This window comes from Tympanuchus pallidicinctus, unplaced genomic scaffold (genome assembly GCF_026119805.1).
Source record: "Tympanuchus pallidicinctus isolate F22 unplaced genomic scaffold, pur_lepc_1.0 scaffold1, whole genome shotgun sequence".
In the NCBI taxonomy this organism is placed as follows: domain Eukaryota; kingdom Metazoa; phylum Chordata; class Aves; order Galliformes; family Phasianidae; genus Tympanuchus; species Tympanuchus pallidicinctus.
In genome coordinates, this window is record NW_026294618.1 from 74,269,430 (window position 1) to 74,294,465 (window position 25,036).

The window sequence follows — 25,036 nt, forward strand, 5'->3', positions numbered from 1 at the left end:
CTGCCTGGATGCCGACCTGTGCGACCTGCTGTAGGGAACCTGCTTTGGCAGGGGGTTGGACTCAATGATCTCCGGAGGTCCCTTCCAACCCCTACAATTCTGTGATTCTTTCTACCCAAATAGCATGCAAAGCTGTTGAGGATGGGACTGTTATGAATTACTGTGTAAGATATAAAGCCCAGTATGTGTTCATGATGCAGATAGTCTACGATATATACATTTGTGGCCATGTAACGTAAAACTTTTGAGTAGGAACACTAAATAATCCCCTGGAATGGTACAATAGTGAATTGTTTTGCCATATTCTCTTTTATTTTGTTACTTCAGTCAGCTATCAACCTTATTTTCCTTCTTAAAGAGAAGCTTAACATGTTCAGACATGCAGCTCCCTGACTATTATAAGACTAGAATCTATCTGCTGACTTCAGCATCCACACTTTGTAAAGCATGTGAGTTTCTTTCATTGTCTAAACTGTTTTGCATGAGGTCTCTTTCTTTTACGTGCTACTTTGGCAAGCTTCTAAGGCATTTGTGTGAAGCAATGATGCAAAAGCTACCTGATCCAACACTGAGAAATTTCTAAGTAATATTCAGCAGTATTTAGAGTGGAAAAATTACAGGTGAAAAAGGTATTCTGTGTAAAGTAACAGCTGAGCTACTATAGAGTGTGGTGTTGTAAGTGGAACATGTTCAATTGTGTGTTCAATTCAGGAGGTATCACTGGGAACTTAAAATACACCAAGAATTCATTCTTTTTTTTACTGTAGATTAAATTGGTCAAGTGAAAAAATGTGAGTACATATGTGTAGAAATGATAGGATTGGAAGTAAAACAATGCCAAAAGTTAACATCTGCAAACATACAGTGGGTGTGTGTGGCTGATATTTTTGTATTGAAAGAAAGGGTTAATTTTGAAGTCCAAAATGGTAGCTTACAACTCCCTATAAGGCCATTCTCAGGAGTCAAGTACATGATGTTCAAGAGAAAGATATTTGTAAAGGGCTTCAATTTGAAAATCTGGAATAGCCAGCTGATGTCTTACCATCTTATTGGAAAAGTCTGTGCTGTTTTCAGTAAGTACACAGTAAAGTCACAAAAAAAAAAAAAAGCAAATAGAAATTCTCTGTCTGGGTTTCTCTTTGGATTAGGATGACATGGTAGGTAACATTAAATGTGGATCTTAGTTCAGTTTTTATGAATGTAATGCTCAGTGAAGTAGTAGAATTTAGATAGTAGAATGCAAAGATGAGTAGCTCTTAAGAGTAGAATTCTGAGCATTTTTACTCATTTCTCAGGCTTTCCCCTGAGCTGTGTTCACAGTCTGGATTTATTGGAAGGAATACTGGGCCCTGAATTGTGTGTAATACATTGCACAGCAAGGCCAGCCAATTCACTTCAAAGATGCATTACTTACAAAAAAAAGTAAATCAGACAAAAACTTACTTAAATCTTTTTTAGTCAGGGTACATCTGTGGCCATTGCTTTACTGGTCTTTGGAAAGAAAGACTAGAAAGAAAGAAAGAGTAGCTGTAGGTATTTCTTCAGGGCAATAGTTAAGTGCCCACTCTATTGCATTTTTTTGACTCCTTCCAAATACCCAAACAGACCCCCAACAGTAACTATCAGCCCCCAGTAACTATCGCCTCCCTGGTTTTAACTTGATAAATAAGATGATATGCTAGAGGCAGAAAAAAAGCAGTGTCCTGCCCAAAACTACCTGAGCTGTAACATGTGAGATTTGTGAAATAACCACTGTATAGGACTTCACCCTGTGCCTTACATGAATTCCTGTGGTGAAGTTTTGCTGTCAGCCATGCGTTGGGAGCATTTCCATTTCACTTACTTGTTTCTATACTTCAGCAGCACAGACTGCTTTGATTGCTTTGTGAGTTAGTTGATAACAAATGCAGGAGGAGTTTGTGGAGTTTTAAAACTGGGCTGGGATAAAAGTGTTTGGAATTACATGCTTGACATTTGGACCAACATCACATTTATAGTTTCTGTCTTTTTGTGACTTTAGTGTCAGGTACTAACCTGTAAACATAACAATGTGTAGTTGTCTTACTAGGAGGCTTGCTGTATGCCTCAGAACCAAGTACAAGATCTTAGCAGGACTTGGCTTGAAGAACAGTTAAACTAAAAAAACTATGAGTAAGGCACTAGTCAATGCAGCAAACAACAATTACAGTCTGTATTCTTTAAGAATAAAGCTGTTCTGTTTAGGAGATTGCTTGTAATATGACAGAGTTACCAATGCCAGCTAGAAGGGGATTAGAGAAAGTGCATCTTTTGGATTATGTCTCTGAGGTCTGTGAGACACTGCTGAATGGAAATTCCTGTTAGGTTTGGACATTGTGCAGTGGTGATATTCGGAAGAGCTGAAGCAAGAGGTAACTGGCCTAGACAGATCTCTGGTAACTTAATGTGAAATAGATTTTTTAAAGAATTATTTACATTGGCAGAAAGAGCTGAAGCCACAGTTGAGGCTGCTGTGGCAAATCTAGTTAAGCAGGAACAGTGCTGGCCAGAAACAAGTAATTGGCTGCAACAGCTTTAAAAAAATAATGTTTTTTTGTGGGTTTTTTTTTTTTTTTTTGTCTGTTTGTTTTCTCCTTAATTTCTTACTTGCTGAAGTCCAAGGATGCACTTTGTCTTTTGGCTAATGTAACAGACCAAAGCCTTCTGTGCTGCTTTGGAGCCGCTGTCATTCCGAACAGCTATTAAAACACCAACCTGTGCTTTATACCAAATGAAACTTGAGCCTGCCAGTCTGGCTGTGGGATGGCTGACACTATTTTGCATTAGAGCTGCTCAGAGAAAACCAGACCCCTTCCATCATAAAAACAGAATAAACTACTACATTTGGGGGGGGTCATTGAAGCATCACAATTTGTTCATCAAGTCAGTAAGAATGTAGTTGTAAACCGATGGACCCGGTTAATGCTCAGGATTGTATTTCCCTAAAATCTGTCCAGTTAAACTACTACATTTGAATCGTTCATTTGGTATCCTGAATAGAAGGTCAGTGGCAACTCCATTGTCTCATCACTAAATACTAAATCAGAAGAGACAGATTTGACAAATGTCTCTTTCACTGAGATTCTTCATTACGTGTACAAAACGCCATTTCAGAAACTTAAGACATTGTTAGTATACATAATGTGAGGGAGAAAATACTACATTAATTCTTCTTGAATATTATTGCCATAAGGAGCTACAGCTACCAGCTCTGGACAGGGGGGAGAAGGGGTTCTATGTAGGTTTTCTTTTCCCTTTTTCTGAAGACCCAGTATTAAATTTACCTTGAGCTTTAAGATCACCCATCCATGGGGACTTATTCTCAATCTCTCAGAAAATTTGCAAGTATTGCAACCTGTTTTTAAAAATGTTATTATTATTATTATTTTTTTTTTTAATTTTTTGTCCCCCATTGACTCAGAAGACAAATTTCATTGGTGATATAACTTAGCTGAGTGGTAAGAGTTTCACCAGAGATGAATCTGGACTAATCTTTATTTAATAATAATAGAAAAAACACTGTTAATTAAGTGCTGGGGATCTGTACCATGCCTGCTATACATATGCTGAAGTTATATACGGAAGAAGGAAAATATGAAAGTTTTTCTTTGCAAAGACTTCCTTCAAAGCAACTCAAGTAACTTTTCTCTCTTCAGATTACTTTTCTTTGTTTCTTAAATAAATGTCAGGATATATGCTCTTCTCTGTATATGTGAAGGCTAATAAATTGCACGGTTTATGTGAATGTTACAAAATGTTCTTGAGCATTAGAGCTCTGCACAGTTTTTTCTGTAAAAGTGACAACTAATAGAATGATTTTCAGTAAGATGATGTACAGCTGGGAAATGGCAAAACAAACCGTGCTTATGAGAAGCATGTCAGTCACAACTAGTTTCATGGTGTGTTTCTCTCCAGTGGGCAACTGTCAGAAAATGGCATTAGGAAAATCTAAAAAGGTGCAGATTCAAAAACTGTGCTTACTTCAAGATAAAACTTTTTTTTTTTTTTTTCTTCAAAGCTTGTAAATGAAACCTGCATTCTGAGTCAGGGTGTCTTTTTAATTAACTTGTTCTTAAGGTGAAAGTAATCCTCTGAGACATTTCTTTTCAGTTAACCCACAGCTTTCAGATAGTCCCTTCTGTAACCTTCAGCATGGTAAGAACAGTCTGCATTTTGAATACAGTACATTTTCAACAAAATGAAGAATGCAGTTTGCTTTTGCAGCTGGATTCCTTCAGCAGAGGATAGGGGTTTTCATTAAGAAACTAAGCTATTATGGGGCTGGAGAAAATTCTCTTGTTGGACATTAATACCTTTTTTTTTAAAGAGCAAATTCACACTTTTGCAGAACAGTTGCATCTTAGTGCAGCTGAGTCATGGTTGTAGAAGGACACCATTAATGCCAGCTGAAACTGGGGCCTAAATGAAAGCATCACATTTCTTTTAGACTGATATTTCTAAATATATGGATGACATTAAAAAAAAAAAAAAAACATTTCACATGTTTTTTATTGATGTGAAGGGGAAAAAGAAGTATGAAATTAAACAATTCTTGCATTTTTTGCAGAACCTTTTACTATCCTAACTAAAAAAAAAAAAAGTATACATAAAGTTGTCTGAAAATGATTCAGCAAGCAACTGCTGGCCTGCACTTGATGAATATTAAAATTTTTTCTTGAGATTGCAAGAAAAATCAATCCTCGATCTTTGCTTTTACTAAAGAGATTTACATTGTTATATACTATTGTAATTATAAATAGCAGTTATGTTGAAAGGAATCTATGTTATACTATTGAAAATTAAGATTTAACTGAGAGGTTCCAGGGATTCTAATAAATTTGATTGGGTCAACCTTAATCCCTCAAAACCCTTGTCCCCTTAGAGATGAATAAATTACCAGTTACAGAACTCAAATGTAATTTAAGGCTATTTAGAAAACACACAGGAGTGATGCTCACACTAAATGCTGAAAACTAGGAAAAACTTGTATGACTGGATGTTTATTTAGAGGGAATTGTTTAAATAGTGAATATATCCTTACTCTGCTATCTTTTCTAATATAGTAAACCTACCACTACTTGTACATCAATAGTAACTGATCTTAGAATGCCATTTCATAGCCAGGATCTCAGTTCTGCCAAAGGTTTGTCTAGCCTGGATGGCAATTAGGGGAATTCTTAAAACAGTATGAGTCAATTCTTCTGTTTCTGTTAAGTTCAAACGAGGAACATAAAAATTAACATGGAAGCAGAAATGACATTCAGTGTCAGAAGTAACAAACCTTGAAAGTCCCAAATCAATAGAGAATATATTTTAGACAGTTTTTATATAAGTGTGCTTTTTCCTAAAAACAATCACCCCCCGAACCAAACTTTTTTTTTTTTTTTTTTGCTGAAGTCTTTTGTCTGTAAATATGAAAGAGGGCTACACCCCAGTGTAATTCTTCATCGCCATACTAAACAGTAAAATAGTCTCTCTAGTTCACATTGCTCATGGCAGTCTTATTTGATGTTGCTTTACTGAGTTTGTGATTAAAACAGTTTGGCATTTTTGTTGGTTGTAAACTTTTGGCATAATGTGAATACCAGTCTCTTTCAAAAACAGCCTTGAGTTGCTTTATGATGCTCGTGCTGTTCCCCGCGTCTGCTTGGTTGATAACGAGGCCTGCTCCAGCGTTCTGCGTAAAAGCATTTCCTACCCAATCAAAATTACCTACGAGTAAAGGCAGGAATACACAACAAGTGAGAACAAGTTACTTATTCAAAACTCATTTGCTCTTGCTTTTTATATACTCTGTGTGTGTGTGTTTGTCATCAACCTTCTCAGTGCCAAGCATGAAAATATTTTTGGGTCTTACAAGCAAGCTGATGTGATAGGTAGTGGTTGCTCCATAATGGTGAACCAAAGCATCCCCACTGACGACTAATTCAGAAAACTAAAACAGGATTTTATGTTTTATTCCAGTTCTTACCACCTTTGTCAAAGTCTAAGGTAACTTTACAGAGTATCACAGATCTTAGTGACAGCAGAGGGAGTAGCTGCATTAATGGAAAGCAGATAATCCAACTATTTCACTAGAACCCATAAATCCTTAAGATCTACATTTAGAGTGCATGGAGTATTTTGGAGAGAAATGCTGTTATTAGATGCCATATTTTAAAAAAGTCTTGCCTAAACATGCACATACAAAGTTCTGAGGTATCTGAGAAACTTGCATCCTTTCTTTGGGAGTTATTTTAGCTGCTTCAATAGGAAATGTTAAGAATTCTGAAGTTGTCAAGAATGGAAAATTGACACCTCATTGTGAGGAATCCTTCTTCCTGTGCTTTCAAGGAGAGGATATATCAGGTCATTAGCATCACTGTGGCACAGATTTAGTTGTATATTTCTTTGTCTGTAAATCCATGTGCGTGTATGCATGTATCTATCTATCTATCTATCTGTAGCCATGAAAATGCAGATATGGAAAAGACAAACAGAAAACAAAATCCCAACAAAAGGCTTAGAACCCATGCTACAAGGCACTGAGATTTTACTTGGTATTGGAGAGAATTTAAAATGGAGTAAAAAAGATGAGTAAGAAGCTCATACAATATTTGGGAGGGGAAAGCTCAGCTGTTTGAAGTGAAAAGTAAGATTTGGATAGATTGAGAGGGATGTGTGTGCACATTAAGTGTGCATCAGTGCATACCGTTCAGAAATCTTGTTACTTTTTAATTCAGTAGCTGTTTTTGATTCTGCAGCTCAAGCACACCTCTATCAGTTTTACTGTCATGCATTCAGTGAGCATTTGATAGTGAAATTTTCTAGGTGTCGTGCAGAAACTTAATATTTAAGTGTACCTTCAGCCCAAAATACCAATTAGACGTGTATCTAATGATGAAAACAAAGAGAATGTCTGAGATGTCAGTATAGTTAAGAATAAGAAGATGTCAGAAGGGAGGATGACAGCTGTTTGTAGAGTATTTAGTAGAATTGACTATCAGTTTAGTAATGATGTATCATAGTGTATTATAATAGCCTTCCAGTATCTGAAAGGGACCTACAGGAAAGCAAGGGAGGAACTTTTTATAAGGGCAGGTAGCAACAGGACAGGGGGAAATGGTTTAAAACTGAAAGACTAAGTAGATTTAGTAGATTTAGAAAGTAGATTTAGACTAGATATTAGAAAGAAATTCTTTACTGTGAGGGCAGTGAGACACTGGAGCAGTTGCCAGGAGGGATTGTGGGTGCTCCAGAAGGTGTTTATGGCCAGGCTGGATGGGGCTTTGAGCAGCCTGGTCTGAGGTAGGTGTCCCTGCATATGGCAGGAGGCTGGAACTAAGTGACCTTAAAGGTCCCTTCCAGCCCAAAGCACTCTATGATTCTGCGATGTGGGAAATGAAGAGCAGTCCACCTTTGTTGCATTGTGGAAACAGTATGTTAGTCATATTTATGCCTATTTCATGAATTATATTGTATTTGTATTTTCTGTCTGTATTTTAAAATCTGAAAACATCATGCTACTTTTGAGAAACTGATTCAGGGGAAAAACGAAATTTAAGAGGTTTTAAATAAGAAACTCAAAGCTATCTTCATTCAGAAATTAGACCAGTAATTTAATTAATGAGTAAATCAGCTGTAGATTCCTCACTTATAAATGAGTGTTATTTCAAGCTTGATGGCTGCAAGTTAGAATTGCTGGAGAGATGGTAACTTACCAATGTACGCAGCTCCATCAGTCACCATGTATTTGTTACGGTTTAGTTTTGGAAGGGAAGTGTTCTTCTGATCTTTGAGAAAGCACGCACCCTCTTCCTCGAGGTCAAAGAATTTCTGCCATAAAAGAAAAAGTTAAGGTTAATAGGAACCATTCTGTCATGGATTAAAACAAAATATGTACTCTTCTACTCTTTATTGAAAACAAGTTTGTGCTGTAGAGCAGCTCAAGTTCACAGGCAAGCATTAGCTTTAATAGAACACTGCACATTGTATTACATACTGAATTCTCACTGTGATACTTAGTATTCCTTTGCATTGTGAAGCATACAAAGTAGATGGCTACTGCAGATTAGATGTGATAAAATGCTGCATAATAATGGCTTTGAAATAAACAGCAAAAAAAGCAATGCAAAATTTTTGTCTTCTGCATAATGAGAGCCAGAAACTTGAGCTCATTTCCCTTTTCATCAAGGAATCCTGGCATTTGAAGATTGCTTCAGGGATACGCATACGGGTATGCCAGCAAGTTGAATTCACATCTTTACCTTAGATGTTGCATAGTTTCCAGAAGGAGACCTGCAGATCTCAGAAACACTTCATGAAAAGTCATGAAAAGATAAAAATTTTCCAGACAAGAGAAAAGCACATCTTTTTTACCCAGAGAGTGATCATCTGATTTGTTTTGAGGAGCTGTATGCTTTCCTTACTTGGTTTAGTGCCAGACAAAAATGAGATTTCCAGTACAATACCATGTTTTGCTTGTTTTATGAAGGAAGCTAATAGCTAGGCACAGATTCCAAAAATAGAAATGGGAAATAATACAGTGAAGTAGAAATCAAATATTTACTGCATGACTTGGAAACTTTGAGGTGATGGTGTAGAACCTCAAAAGAAATGTAATTCACAATATATTACTGATGAAAGTAACCAGCTGTACTGCTGCTGTTGCCTCTGCTCTGATTGCCTGAGGAATCCCTACACAAGGATGCACCCACAACAGAAAGTGTGTACTTAGCAAGTGGAGATGGATCTGAATCATTCTGAAATACCTCATATTTCTGGATAAAGCCAGAAGAACAGGGCTTTCTTTGCAGAACAAAACAGGAACAGAGATAGCAGCCATAAGGTATCCTTCAAGTGTACTTGCATTAACTTTTCCCAGTGATTTGGAAGATAAAGCAAACTGCTGCATTTGTAGGAACTAGTCTAGAAATTGTGCGTGGGTGAAGTTTTCAATGCCAGGCACTGAAACGTGACAAGCTCTCTTCCCTAGGTTATGATACTTAACAGAAAAATTACAGATCTTGCACTAAAATAGCCAAGCACAATCATCATACAAGCTTAGAATTGTCAAACTGAGATAGGTTCAACTATAGGTTCAATTCAAACTGAGAGTTTGTATGCTAGTTTCCTGTTTGTATGTGCTGTTAGAAAATTTCAGCTTCAGGCAGGAAAAGATAGGATGACTGAATATATAACGTGCTCTCTGGCAACAGCTGACAACTCATTCCTTATCAGTACAGATACCAGTAGGGAGCTGCCTCTGTGCTCACAAACACTACAGAAATTTGCCTTAGCTAAGCAAGCAAACCATCACCAGCATTAAGTAGCTCAGATTAACATTCTCTTAGCCTACCTTCAGCAGAAAAACTGTGTTAACAACAACACCTTTTGCTAGGATTTCATTTGTTTCCATCTTTACTTTAGGAATTTGAAACTTTAAAATAAAATTGGTGCTTAGGAGTAAAAGTTTCATAGTTAATGCACGATATTTTTTTGACTCACAGGGCAGCTCTATTTTGATGTTTCTGGAAAATCAGTGAAAGGTTCTGTTTTTTCCTGCCCCTTACCTTAGCAGGCAGTTGGTGCCGTAGATCTGTATGCTACTCTACATCTCTCCTTTCTAGGCTCCAGTTCTCTACTATCGCATCTAGTTACTTTTAGTGGGCCCTTCAGAAGCATGTACCTGCATGTGTTCAGCATGGTAACCAGCAGTGCTTGGTCTCTTCTAAAGCTTCTTTGAGAGTTAGAGCATGCATTCTTGTGTTGTAGGATGCACTTAGAATGCCGAACGTGCAAAACTTAAGTACAGCACTTAATGACAGGTCAAAGAGGCGCACCAGTGAATCTTCACCTGGACTTTGAGCTTTGCTTTCACAATCACATTTGGTACAATGCGGGGAGCGGGACAGAGGTGCCTGAAGGAGAGCAGTTTGGTGGCAGCATACCTTGGTGTTTGGCGATGTGCTCCTTTTTTGTCCCTAAGCAAAGCTTCTTCCTCATGAATTCTTCCCAGTCTTTTTTTTTTTTTCCTCCACAGTATGTGCATTGAGGTTACACACTCAAAGCAGTGTCAGGAAGTGTTGTGGCAAGAGAAAAAGTTGTTTCTAGTCAGAGAATGCTGTTGAAATTCAGTGTTTGCAACAGGGAAATTGTCTTGCAGTCTGCTGCCTTTCTGATGTCCCCATCAGACTGCAAAATGACTGCTTCTTCTTCTTGCTCAAGGCACTGTTACACACAGCAGGTTTGCAGAGCCCTGGTTTTTAACTGCATTTGTACCAAAACTTGCACTAGTCTGGTCAGCGGCCACAGGAAGCCAGGAGGTTCCTCTCTAATGGAAAAATTACGTCTGTGCTGCCTGCTCCAAGGTGACCGAGTACCTTGGGTTGCTGCCTTTGGCAAAAAAATGCAGAGTGCTGTGCAGCTGTAGCAAGCCAAGCCATGGGCACCCTGGTGGAACCCCCCAGGCTTTGCTGCTCTTTCCAGAAGAATTAAAAAACAAGTCAAGGCGTACCACAGGAAGCAGAAGTTAATGGGAAGAAGTTCCTAAATGCACTTTGTGTAGGACTCAGCTATGCTATTTCCAAGAGAACAGAAGATGGGAGGGTATGATTTTGATCAGAATACTGTTAAGGCATTAGCATTAGCTAGCGATTTAAGTACATTTTCAATCAGTTTGTAATGGAAGTTTCTCTTAAAATTGCAGCATTCTTCTGTATAAGCCTATATTGTACATGTCTGCATATGACAGCTTTTGTAGAGTTTTGTGTTCCCTCTCCCCATGCACACACGTTATTACACTTTGATCCTGGCTAGAACAGATGAATACAAAGGATATACATTTTAAGAAAAACAGTGCTCATCTCTCATGTTTTGTGAATCAGATACGTGTCGTGGTGAAGCCTGAGGTACAGTTCAGCTAAAATCAGATGGTTGCCAGCAAACTCTGAGCCCTAGGTTATTACTCACACCAACTAGTTTTTCTTTTGTTGTCGTCAAGGCAGGGACTTAAACAGTGCAGCATATCTGATGCACAGTGCAGAGGTAACTGAGCTGTGCTGTGCCTGGAGCTTTTTTTGGAGATTGTTATATTTCTGTTTTAACTACAGATACTCTGGCTAGGATATCTAACTAGAAGAGTTGTCTAGGAATCTTCCCTCCCCCCCTCCCCCCAATCATTCAGCTCTTTCCAGAATAAATTCTGTGCTAAAGATTTTACCTATTCTGAGTAGATGGAAATAGGTACAAGTATGTACAGCATTTGGTGCCACTTCAAGAAAACATACATAGAATTTTCATGCTTAAAGATGGAACAAGTTAGAAGTTAATCAAAATAGAAGTGGCTTAAGCAATGTCATTTGCTTTTGTTTTGTTGGTCTTCAGAATACACTTTATGCTGCTTCTCACATAAGAAGTAACAGTGCCTTTTATAGCAAAAATGTCCATTTTTAGATACATACAATAGATCCCACATAACATGCGAAACACAAACAGTACTTCTTTTTTTTCTGCAATTCATAGAGTCACAGAACAAAGCCCACCCAACCCCATGCTGTGGGCAAGGCTGCCCCCCACCAGCTTGGGCTGCCCAGGGCCCCATTCAGCCTGGCCTTGAGCACCTCCGTGGATGGGACACCCATACCTTCTCTGGGCACTCATTATTTTTTCTTGTATTTTGTACTTAATAAACAAAAAGCAGGTGCCTAAGCAGGTGCCTAAGCAGTAAGGTTGCACAAATCCAGACTAAAAGACATTTGTGCTGTCGCATTTACCAGCCTTAAGGCTCCAGTTGCCTTGGTTAGCTTTGCTGTGAAAGACCAGATGCAGTGTTTTATGCAAGCTGTCCCCCACACAGACTGCCTTTTGGCATCATTCTATTTATCTCTCTTAATTTCAGTGTCTGTTACTACTAGAAGTAAATTTAGTTTACTATTATTATGCAGGCTGCTCCAAAAGTAATGTCTATTACTTATTTCCATGGGAACTACAACAGGCACAAAGAGCACAGTAACACCAATTGATAAAACATTCTCATCTACAAAACACTTCTTTAACACAGTCACCACCGTTAGCTTAGCTGTGCATTTTTGCAGTGATGAACAAGAGCCTGTGTGCTGCACGTGTAAAAATCTGCACCAGTGGAGGTGTTCTGCTGTTTCAAGATGTTCTGTCATTGCTGGAAAGCACCACCCACCACCTCACTTTCTGATCTCCATCAACATTCAGCAAGCATTAATAAACGTCAGTGGATGCCATTTTTTCTGCATGGAGGAATTGAATCCTGCACCCTTCCTTCATATGCTTTTCCGTGTCAGATGCCATTGTGTCACAGTGCTCCTCTGCTGCCATCTGCCACACAGCTACAACATGTAATGGAAGAGCGGTGGGAAGGTTCAGCATCTGCTGCAGTACCTCCACCCGTCTGCCTCTGATGCTGTGGGCCAACATAGTAACATAGGAGGCATTACTTTCAGAGCAGCCCTCATCCATTTCCCTTGTTCTTTAATGGTGTTCAAAGGCTATGCTACTGATGGAGACCACTTCTCAGTTGTGAAATTTCTTCATTTTTTTCAGGACAGGGTGGGGGGGAATATATAGGATTAAAAGAAAGAATACCATTTATACTTACAACTTTCAAACTACAGCTTGGAACTTCAGTGCAGATAGCTTTGAGAGATGAAACAAAGTTGAAAGTAAGAGGATCTGTGTCTCTTGAGAAACTTATGAGGAGTCGTACTTTAATACTTCGTAAAACTAATGCTTCTCTTATCTTCCCATCTAGAAATGGCCAGTATCTGTGGAGAAAGAATACAGGATATTCACATAACTCTGAAAAAAAGGATTTTTAGGCAGGCAAGAGTAGAAGACATTACAGGGAAAACTAAACACATATGAATTTAATTTCCTGTGTAAGGAGCGCTGCTCTCATCTGCAAGAGTTCTCGCTGGGAAGATCAGCCAGCATCCTGCCATGTCAATCTGCCCTGCCAGGGCACGGAGCATTGCAGGTGGGGATGGTTGAGCTGTGTTTGCTCATAGCTGCGCCGGTTGCTCTTGTGTCACTGCCTGTAGTGAGAGTAGTAGGAGAACCAGTAGAAGCAGCTACAGCTAGAGGGTGCTGCTTACCTAGCCTACACAGAGGAGCAGGAAAGATTTTCTGCTAGTTGCAGGTGTAAGGGAACAGGGACAGTGAAATCTCTGCCATGCTCTCCCTTCTCCTCTGTCTTATATATGGAGAGGAACAGAGACCTTGTGTTAAATTCATGCTTTGAAAAGGAGAGCTGCTGCTGTGCATGGTGTCTACATCCTTTAATAGTGGAAGGAGATGGATTGTTAAAGGAGGATGCTGCTTTTTCCTGATAATTTCTGCCGTGAACAGGATAGTGGCCTCCATGGTGCTATCCTCACAGCTGGTGAGAGATACTTGTTGTCATTAGTTCTAGATTTGTGTTCCCAAGGTGAAAGCAGGTCAAGACAGGGAAAATTAGACAAAGAGAATACACTTTTGTTCTAGCAGTGTCGACATTCAACCTAATGAAATCTGATCTCTGTAATGCTGGAAAATAAAAATAAAAAAATGGAAGCTGAACAGGTAGGGAAGCTGTGGCCTTGAATGCAAAGCCATACTGCTCTAAAGAAAATGTTGCAAAATTCACGCAGGTGACTTTCTTGGATCTCCCTGAATCCAAAGGAATTCTGAGTTATTTAGGCACGAGAACAAAGAAGGGAGGAATACAGATGGTAACATCACATGCAACACTGCAGCAGTTCTGCATACATAGACCCTTTCCAATCTAAGGAGAGATCAGGTGGATGGATGATGTGAGACTGAGGTTCCTGCAGCTTGCAGTACTCAGGATTCCATCATTGTAAGAGAAGCTATGTGTAATGAGTTTATCTGAAAAACCCTCTTCTAGATTTACACAGAATATTAGCCAAACCTTTTTTTTTTTCTTTTTTCTTTTTTTTTTTCATGTCTTCATGCAAAACTGGAAAAAAGCACATTTGGCCTAATGGCAATCAAAGTGCATGGGTAGAACAGCAAGCTTAACGAGATGCTCCATTCATAGGAACTGTTACTGAGGGACCGCTGGATGCTTGCTTTCTGAGTGTAATGATTTTCTAAAATTGTGGCTGCAGTTTTGGATGACAGGTACTTTTTAACAGTTTACACAAACTGTGTTTAAAAATGATTTGATTTTGTTTTTAGCATTTCTCAGCCTATCAGTTATGATACAACTTAAAATGTGATCTGCGCTGAATTTGGGAAGACCTTTAATGTATCTGTGTATTTCAGTAAAACTGTGACATCTCCCATGCTTCATGAGAACTCACAGCGCATTGTCTCTCTTCTGCGTGCACATATATTCTCTCTCTCTCCTGCTGAATAGCTGTGTGGTTACGGTATCAAAGCAGTGGATATAACAGTGTAAGGAACAGGATTCGTGGATGTGGAGGTTCTTGTACTCCTGGGTCTCAGTCACTTGCAGATGGTCTGACTAGACAACTTCTGAGCCCCTTTGATAGGCAGATCCAAGGCTTAGGACCCTGAACTGGAAATGTCTTCTTAGGTCCCAATTCTGCTCCCATTTAAGTCAATGGCAGAACTCTCACTGATTTCAATAAGAGCAGAATTGGGCCCCAAGAAATTGGTCCACATAGCAACTAATCTCCTGTGGGGTCATTATCTCCAGCAGACCTTATGGCATCGTGATAGCATGCTAGCCCTGCACATGGACACTCACCGTTTAGCATTTGTGTCAATGACGATCGGCAAGTAGTCCATGACAGCTATGTATACAAACTGTTTGGCATCATCGATAACATTGTATATAGCTTCAATATCCAGGACTCTGTCCTTTGGGCAGAAGAGTTTAGGTGAATTCTGTGAAGGCAAAATTCAAATATTGCATTTAAAATAGAATAGAAGGACAGATTCTTTTCTTCTCCCTTCATATGTCTTAAGGTAATGAGCAATATTCTGAATTTCAGTAGAGACTGTTAACTTTACCCGTCCTGCCGGAATACTGAAACATCAGAGTAATTCTCAAGGCTTATTTTTTTCCTTGAAAATATCAGGTAGATACAGCTGGGTAAAATGTAGACATCACAAGCTTGAAAACTGTCCTCTCTGAAGCTCTGGCTGAAGGTGTTACATTTCAGATAAATCTGTTGTGGAGTCCCAGGACTGGTTACTGTTAGATAGAGTAAAATCTGTGAACCTAATCTATCACTTACTACCAGAAGGTAGTCTGTTACTCATGTTTACATGACCATACAGTTACCATTTACTCGATCACTGTTGCAGGGAGATGCTGCAGTTTTGCAAGAAGCTTATCTTTAAAATCTGGCTTCAGATTTTACCTGGTACTGAGCTGGTAAGTAGTAAGCCCAGATTTCAGCTTTTCTGGTCTGTGTGTGGGGATGCAGAAGGTGACAGCCTGCTAGAGTCACCCACCTGCAGCACAGGCCAGGGCCTACTGCTCTTCTGCCCAGCAGAGAAGAGGTGGAGCCACCTGTTCATGGCACCTGAGAGCAGGGGTTGCTAAAGGCATTTGTAGAATTAGAGCAAGTGCCAGTTCCTGCACTGCTGGTTCTGCCAGTGCACTGCTTTCCTGCTGCTGTGCCATCTCCTTTGTTTTCTGCTCGGCTTGCATCAAGGCTATATGTCTATTTTTTCTTTAGGGGTGCTGTTTTTTTCCCCCTCCCTGTCTGTGTACAGTGACAGTAGTGCCTTAGTCACTGATTGGTGTGAAAAGGCTTCTTACAAATAAAGAAGTTAGGAAAATGTTAGAAAATTAATAGTAGCAAAATTGTAAGACCAGTATTCCAGATGCATTCTTGAAAACTAAGAAAACCAAACCGAGCCTGTGTTTTTAAAACCAGTCTGGAAGATGATCATGTTGCTAAGAAACATTACAGCAATGACTCCTGACTATAAGAAGGAAAGTTCAGTGACTTAGTGTTATGCTTGTTGTTTTATATAGCATAAAGGTTGAAAGTGAAATAAGTTTTCAAGGAATAAGTCTAGACTCAAGAAAAGGTGTAAAATGAATTTGTTAAACATAATTTATATCATCTGAAATTTAAGGAGGCTGTTACACTGTTCTTATGCTCAATATCTTCTTGCAGAAAACTTGTAAGTCACACAGAACAACAAAGGAATTGCTACACATTGTCATTGTCAGATGCCTTCATTACAAAGACTAGGAAGTCAAAGATGCTTCAAAGAAAAACCTCTGTTCTGCCTGTAACAATCATTTTAAATACCCTTTTTTTTTTTTTTTTACCCTTACACTTGGTACCTTTCGGTATGGCTGACTCTGGTCATCGTGGGTATTTTAGTGCTTTCCTCAGTACTGGATAGTACTTTGTCAAGACAGCAAGCACTGCACCAAGCACAAGCAGGCCCCATGAGAAGGGCAGCGATGAGGAAGTGAGCTCCCAGCCTCTTACAGGCTGTTCTTGTTGGTAGTTTAGGAGTAGCCAAGGTAGTAACACTTGGTTCCTCCAAACCCACACAACTCCAGGGCAGCCTTTCAGATAGGCATGCCGATAACCAGCTGCCAGATTTTTGAGGATTTTTTTAGTAGGTGAGAAATTTATTGAAAAGTCGTGTTTTCTGGAAGAAAGAACTGAATCTATTGATAGAATTTCCTCACCATACTGAGCAAACTTTGTAGATTAAAACAAAACAATTGTATAACTCTTATTCTCAACTATATCTTCCTAGAGAAAGGAAGCACAGAGACAAGCACTACACTGAAATGGGGATACCCATTCTTCTAATGAAGAAGTGGTTCCTAACTGCAGTGTGATGGCCATCATCTCCCTTCATACCAGCGAGGCCTCTGACCATTTCAAAGTGGGTGACCTGTTGGTGATAGACAGTGAGTGTCATAAAGAAGGTCCTTGCTTTGCTCTCCTTGCCCCAGAGGGCTCTTATGTAAAAGAGATACATGGGAGCATGTAAGAGATTACATGGGAGCAAATTCAGATCTAAACATTTTAACAGCTTGTGAGCAGACTTTTGCTATTGCACCAGAACAATATATCAGAACAGTGTATGTGGAAGTAGCTCAGTTAAATTCAGATCTGCTTTGCAGCCTGCTGACGTAGGAGAAAAGTTATTTTTCTTACGATAGATAAGCTAGTAACCAAACGGGCTGTGACTACAAATTCAGGTAGCTCCCAGAGTTGGACTTATTGATCTAAGCTTCTGATTACTGTAGCTCCTTCCTGTTTGTTTCATGAAGTGGAATTCCAAGATGAGGGCCTTTTTGTCCACAGAAAAGGAGAATGCAGATCACAGGGAACAACTGCATGTTCTGCAAGCTGCAGAAGAATAGTTTTTGTAAGAGCTTTCTCCGCTTGTCTTTGTCTAGAATTAATGGTCCGCTTAGGGACGGCCTTTGCCACATGACTGTGTGCCCCCAATGCGAAAGGCTTCTAGCAGCATTTCTTAGTTTCTTACAAATTGGTAAGAAGAGAGTGGGATAATTCTTATAATTTATAATAACAGATAATTTTAATAACAGCAACTACTTCATGTAGAATTCATTTTGCAGCTCCTCAGCTGTCTTAAAGTCATTCTCTTCATTTGAGCCAGTCCTGTCCAGAATCAAGAGAAGTATATGTCTCCTCAGAAGACTGTTAGTTCTGGTTGCCTTAGGCACTTCAGATTTTCACTTGTTTCACTCCAGAACAGCTCTCTGTCTCTCCAATGACTGTAAAAGTCTGAAAATCTTGGGCACCTGAACTTTCTGTGGCTCCCAGCAGGCGAAGGTAAATCCTGTCCCATTTAACTACTCATCTGCATCAACATCTTGTGCTAGTAGCTTGTAAAAATAGAGTGCTATATACTTCATGTTGCTTTAGACTTAGCTGGCTATAAAACAACCCCTTGCTTTATGTAGAACGGGAAATAACTCTTATAATCTTCAGTCTATTCCTGATTATGAAGGCTGTTTTATTTTACTTAGGTAATAATGTCCAAAAGAAAAGATCCTTCAATATCTGTATCAATCTATGTACTTTTTTCCAGTTTTGCTACATCACTTCTGAAATGGATGAGTGTTCCATTTCTTCCCATTAAAAATACAAACACACAGGCAGTGAATCCACAGTGAATGCTGCTTGAATTTTAGAAGTTTGAAAATACCATTTAAAAATAAAAGTAGATCATGCTCTACAGAAGCATGAATGTCTTAAGGGAAGAGTGAAGATCCTTATAAAAATCTTGTACAGAAATTCAAGCTCTGACATTAAGTTTATAATGCAGCATTTTGGATCCCTGATTAAGAATTCATTTACTCCAAGATATTTACCTTGTATCCACCATTGTAAGTAAATTAGATAATTTGAAGGTTGTCCCTACCATTTTCTAGATGAAAGAGGAAAAGTAGTGAAAATTACAGAGGAAAGAATAAGAATATTGCACATATTCTGCAGCAGTTTTCAGTCATGGCAAATTGCAGATAAGAACAATTACACAGAAGTCAAAATGTAAAAATATACTGTGATTAGTTTCTTTTGCAGCACAGGAAAAGATAAAACTTTCTTAAAACCTTTCAACTACTGAAATAACCACTTTCCCAGACAACAGAGTGATGTATGGATAACAGCTATAGTGGTCTTATCTCTGTATCTGTTTCCAGTCACCTGCACAAGTCTCATCTCAGCATTAATAGCTGCTTGTGGCTAAGTACATAGCAGTAATGCACGTTTTCTTCTGTTAGGGTCAGTTGAAAGAAACACATATGTACCAGCTTAAATTACACCACGTAAGTTCATGTTTATGGTAATTTCCATCAGTAGTCCTGCTAATTTGTAATGGGTTTATGTGCTTCCCTGAAGATTCAGGTGCTTTCAAAGAGCCACAAAACATTAGAAAATAAAATAGAAGATAAAAAAGCCAAAGTACTGAACTGTGGAAATAAAACCATCTAATATCTGTCAGAGAGAACACAGCCATGTGATGGACTTCATCCAGAGAACTGCTGAACATCTTTGTTTCAGTAAAGAGGTGCTGTAGTATACATGAGTTAAGGAATCCTCTCCCCTTCCCTCCCTCTCTGCAATTCATTTCAGAACTTACCGACACAAAAGCTTCTGATTTTGTCTCATTCAGCTGCAGCATCAGTTTGTTTTGAGTATCGTAGACTCCATAAAGTCTCTTAGACCAACTTGGAGGTATTTTATTCTTGTATTTTAAGGAACTGTACAGGGCAAATATCCTTTGTAAATCCAGGACCAGGCAGCTGCAGTTGTACACGATGACACCAAGTTCTTTCATCTGTGAAATTAAAAGTTCTTATTATTAGTGGTGTTTTGGCTGAGGGATCTGTGGAAATAAGCAGCAAGAACGTAAACACTTTCTAAAAGGTGACTTCCAGAGGCACACCTTGGACTCACTAGTATTATTCTCAGTTGCAGGAACATTTGTGAATGATACTCTGTTAAAGGAAAATGCAGGAACTAAATTTTCAAAGTCAAATGAAGGCAGAAGTTGTAACAAGGTTTGTATGCATAGCTGTGCCACGGGTCCTGACAGTACAGGACACCTGAGAGATGGACACAGCTTGAGAGCTGATAGCCATTTGTCACAGGCACCTTTTTTCTTGCAGCTGTTGCTCAAGAGTTATAACTCTTAGCTGGGATGGGTCTTTTTTTTTCTTTTTTCTTGTTTACAGAGAAGGCCTCCTTTCTGCTGAGTGACTGGAGCACAAATGCTAGTGGTGACAGCTTCTTACATCAGAAATAAATTGTCTTCTCTGACTCTCAGAAAAGCTGAAAGCAAAAGGCTTAAGTTATCTCCCTGCTGAAGAAGAAATACAAATCTTCAGTTTCCAATTAATGCATGAACAAAATAGATTCTTCATACTCTCAGTAGGTGGGTGCATTACGGGCAGTATGATCCAGTATGTGGAATACGCAGTTAAGGCACAAACACATTTGATTCTCAGTGCTACCATTGCTGTAGTACCTCATCTACACAGTCCACATTTCTGGACATGAGTTTTTTTGCATGTGAAAACAGAGACAGATAAGCACTTTGAAAGCATCACTGTTCTCACAAGTAAAGATGAGGGAAAATAGCCCAAGCAAACATAAGTAGTATGAGACAATCAAGTGCTTTAACAGTCTTCGTACTCCATTTAAGTGAAGGTACATCTCGTGATTATCCTTAAGTCTTGGTTTGGCAGAGATCTCATTAATTACACATACCCAGTACTTCTGCTGTTGAACTTACATGTATATTCCACTTACAAGTTATTTCCTTGGATTCTGGAATCGAAGTGTAACGACACAGCCTCTCTCCCTTTTGTTTCTTTACACACTAGGCTCAGGAAAGCATTGCTGTGGGCACAAAAGCTATTGACCTCTTATCTGCATTTCACATTACTTCAGTCATCTTCAAAAACTAAGACAATCTGCATGTCACTTTTGAAAAACAACACATAGGACAAATATTTAAAGGACCAATGCTGTTTTTTGCAAGGCCATTCTCTTGGCAGCATGTCCCAAAAGTCTTCCTGACATGATGAAGAAAATAAGGAGGATGTGAGTTCTCCTGCATGCTCGGGCTTTCAGTGACACAACAAATTCCTCACTGGTTGCATCCCTTCAGATGAGCTCACCACGGTCACACCAGGCAGTTTCTGAGAGAAGTGTATCTTTTTGTAGAGCCTGTGTGAACTCTGAGACACACACAGTTATCTTGGAGATTGTTCCTGCACAGTTCTGTCTGCAGATAAGAAACACTCTGCAAGAGTGGGCAGAGGAGTACAAAAGAAGAGAGTCAAACCTTTGCTCCCTTACAGTGGTGGGAGAGGAAACAGCAAATCCCAACATTCCAGTGTGAAAGAAATAGTCTGAGTCAGAAGTGCCACATAAATAAGAATATACAACTCTTAACAACCTCATTCCCAAATACTTAACAAATTGTTTTAGCCACAGGAATGTTACCCAAACTTGCTATTGCCTAAGTCTTAATATTACTATGAACTTTTTTCATTTACTTTGGAGAAAAATAAGGTACTCCTCCATTAACCTGTACAGCTAGCAGTTTGTGGGTAGTTGAAAAACACAGACTGCTTATTGCACTGCAGCGTCTTACTCATAAGGCAGTAAATTCATTTTGATGATAAATATAAATTATTCCAAGCTGTGTCCAGCATCTGAGCCAGTCTGTTTGGAGTAACATCTTTTTTTTTCCCCTGGGTGCCGCTACCTTTGAAGATGCTCCTGTTTTTAGTTTTAGGCTGTCTCTGACCTCTGCACACTGTTTGTCTCCAAACATTTTAAACTGTACATTATCTCTGTTTTCACTGAGTGCTGCAAATGCTGCTCCGTTAATTGCCAGGCACGTCATTGCAAAGGACTTACTAATAATATTCAGTTACATGTATCTGCATAATATAGCTTAATCGGCTTTTCATGGCTCTTAGCTGATTCCTACATAATTATGTGGTTACAGGTTTCCTTTCACTTTTGAGTTCCACTATTACTATTCCACTTTATCCCTTCCATTAAGCAGAAAGATAAAATAGTGACCAAACAGCACACCAGAGGCTGTCAGCCTTGCGTCTGTGAGAGCAGCCCTCTTCAGAGAAGCAGGCTTTCTCCCTCTCTGCAAATCAAAGCATTGCCCTTCTGCCTCTTCACTTCCTTACCTACAGAGATGAGGAAGCAGCCTGGGGTACTGCCCGCTTTGTGCCTCTGCCATTTTTACAACCCACCTTGCACCCACTCCGCAGTGCTCGCTGTGCCCAAACAGCAGGCCGCAGCCCCAGCCAGAGCTTGCCTGGCACACGGGCTTCAGTGACACCACTCCAGGATGTGTGTTCACACTGCAGCAATGAACCTGGCTGCCCGCAGCACTGCAGTGTGCAGTTGTCCTCTCTGGAGGCACACAATGATCAAAGCTTTCCCTGCTTCTGGAGTCATGGTAAGAACTCTCCCCATGCAGGCTCACCACCATGTGATACCGACCGGACTCTTCCTTTTCCTCTGGCACAAGAGTTACTTCCTTTTCCCAGCTGCCTGTTTTCACTAAGCTTCATGGAGTTCAGTTAAAATTTGCCTGAATTTGGAAAGTAGCTTGAAAGTTACTGGAAAAGGGCAGGCAGCAACTCATACACTTACTGTGCAGAGCTGATTTCCTTAGAAAATGAGGTTAGATGTCAGTCTGGGGCCTTGTTACAGTCAAATTCAAGTCACCTTGAAAGGAAAGCAGCACAAAAAAATTCACAGAAACCTCAGCCCCATTGTTGTGGAACAGCCTTAAGTAGGCTTGGAGACTAAAACGTTGTGCTTCTGCTTCAGAAGCATCTTCTACACAGAGCCTGTTTTTACTCCCTTACTGAGTTGATGAGAGACTGCTTTTTTCCCAGTTGATCACAAAGCCTATCATCCTGGAGGCACTTCTGAGAGTGGGTTACAAGGATGTGCTAGTGACAGATTTAGTATGTCATCTGGACAAGGGAAAAGAATTTCCTTTCAGTTTGAGAGCTGCTGTTATTACAGACTTTTTTTTTCCCTCTCAGTAGTCTGACAGGAGAGGCAGAGAAAACATTTAAATTGAATCAAAATCTGAGTGTTATTCTCTGACTTCCACTGACTGAAACCTGCAGCTAAGCATCATCTAAGATACCTGATGTGGTAAATTCCTCCAGTACTAGAGCTTCTAAGGCAAGGGAAGTTTTTCTTCAGCCCAAGTTTTAAAAGCAACTTTTAACTTAGTAATGAAAATACCAGTGAAAAATTAAAGCGAAGAAAGTCTCAAGAAATCAAATCTATGGAAGGTAAATCTGAAGTGAAAATCACAAATTTGAATGCCTCAAAATGGAACTGAAATACTGAGATAGGAAAATCTGAAAAAAAGCTGTTTGTGATATTTTAGTTGATATTTTCAAAACATCTGGGAACAGGGAATTTTATGTCCTCTCTTTCCTTATTTAAGAGCCATCATTAGTGCCCTTTTCAAAGAATGAAAAACAAAGGAGCGGGCTGCCCTTGTTCTTGCTCACACCATTTCCATTTGTACAGAGCATCTGTTAAAGACTGCCAAATCAACATCTGTCTTTCTTGCCAGGAAGTGCTTTCTTAAATCACCAGAGAAGTGAATGGTTACAAAGACTCAAGGAAAAATGACAGTGGCCCTGTATGATGATGATGATCTAACTACAGAAGACGATTAAGCTGCAAAAAGTAATAGAAAGTTAGAAAATTAAGTATTTCTAATTAGAAAAACCGATTTTTGTGACAAGAGGAAGAATAATTTACTAGACTGGATGTGAGCAAGATTTCACTAATAGAAATTTTTGCTTGTTCTTTGCTCTTACACGTTTGACAGGTGTCACTTACAAAATGAGAAAACAAGGGGAGATATTCTAAAACAAAAAGGTTGCGGATTTATAACACTCCAGTTACATAATATTAGAAACAGTGTTAGTAAGGCTTTGCAGAAATTGTGGATGATGGGGTTAGGGCTCATGTTTTCTCCTTAGCCCACAGTGCACAGACCAGACAGTGTGTTCTATATTTATCTTGGGATAGACTCTAGGAAACAGCCCCCCTGTGTAGGCAAGGTACTATCTGACCTATATAAGAGTGGCACAGTCTGGTTCACAGCTTGTAGTATCTGACTTGTGTGAGCAGAGCAAGAGGCTTTAGAAAATTCCTTATTAATTTCTTAAAAAACAAAAAGAAGGTTAATGATTGCTCTGTCTGAAGTCTGATCATCCGATCCTGAAAGTGCTCTGCAGCTCTCCTGAGGCACCAGCTGCCATTTGCCTGAAAGCTCAGACAATCTGCAGGCGCCGTCCATTGCCTATGCTAGAGAAGCACTGGAATAACTACAGGGAGTCCGTTGTTGGACTCTAAATTTACTCAGCAGACCATTACGTATAGGGCTGCATGTGTTTGCCTCCTGTCTGCCCTTTGTCTGTGTTTGAAAATGTATTTCATTATCTCTTCAGGTCTGTGGGGGGTTTTAATGAGCAATTTCCGAATGTATGACTGAGCAAAAGCAGACTGACAGCAGTAGGGCAGTGGGGTAACAAGAAGTGTGATCTGTCAGTTACTAAGGTTTCAAATGTCCTCACGTTTTCTGTAGCTTCTGAAGAAAAATAACAGTGTATTAATTACCACCATAGAGCAGGCTGCAGATATTTTCACTGGTAAACTCAGGATCTTCTCATAACGTGCTATAGATACGTGGTCAGCCTGCGCTCCAGGCACTGGGTTCCTTTTCACTCAGTTATCATCCTCATGTGACACCCCCTCCCATATCCCTCCTGTTTCCATCTGGCAGCAGACAGTGCTCAGTGACTCTCCAGTCACACACACATTACCCTATGGCTGCTTTCACACTGCTGTTCCACAGCCCTTACCAAACCCACTGAGAGGGACAGGAAGGATGTGTGCTGGGTGCCCTGCAGCCCTAGTGCAGGATGACCATCCCCAGGGGAGAGAAAGCTGGGAGACCTGAGAAAGGGAGAAGTGTTTCTTGGTTCTTGGTGGTGTTTGACAGGAGTGTTGTAGCAGGCTTGGCTGTAACGGGATTACAGGAGTAGCACTCATCACAAATTCATTAGGTGTAACAGACCCCACTCGAGTGGCTGTCACTTTGATGTACAACAAAAACACAACCTGACTCTGAAGAGGCTATGCAGGCTGCAGCACTTCCTCACTTGTCTCACAAAACAAATGCAGACATTAGAGCTCACCAAAATAGCAAAGCACAAACCTCAGCTAACACTTCGCTAGAACCTGCAACAAAACCCTATGCATCAGGAGCCAGAATACTCCTGCCATGTTTGGTTCTTAATACAGAGCAGAGGCTTCAAAGATTTGTTGTGTTAGAAACAAGAGAGAAAATTCAGTGAAATCTAAATCCAGCACAGTCCTGCTTCTGCTCCGAGTTCCAATTTTCCCTTCCATGCAAGTGAGAATGAGACCTGCAGTACTGTTGGAAAATACTAACTGGAAAAGATTAATACAAATAGTAAAACACTACATTCTCAGGAGGTGAG

The 25,036-nt window shown here is 39.7% G+C and overlaps 1 protein-coding gene across 4 annotated transcripts in view; it reads right to left on the reverse strand.

Annotated features, from left to right (window-relative positions):
- Positions 1 to 3,403: 3,403 nt before the first annotated feature.
- PLD5 (phospholipase D family member 5) overlaps positions 3,404 to 25,036 on the reverse strand; it is a 163,767-nt gene continuing 142,134 nt past the window's right edge. For all 4 annotated transcript variants that reach the window (XM_052684977.1, XM_052684961.1, XM_052684970.1 and 1 more), the window contains 5 exons: positions 19,096 to 19,293; positions 14,744 to 14,883; positions 12,629 to 12,794; positions 7,719 to 7,833; positions 3,404 to 5,730 (listed from right to left, as the gene is read on the reverse strand). In XM_052684977.1, coding sequence (XP_052540937.1) covers positions 5,495 to 5,730; positions 7,719 to 7,833; positions 12,629 to 12,794; positions 14,744 to 14,883; positions 19,096 to 19,293 — 855 coding nt within the window. In that variant the 3' untranslated portion in view covers positions 3,404 to 5,494. The remainder of the gene's footprint in view (positions 5,731 to 7,718; positions 7,834 to 12,628; positions 12,795 to 14,743; positions 14,884 to 19,095; positions 19,294 to 25,036) is intronic.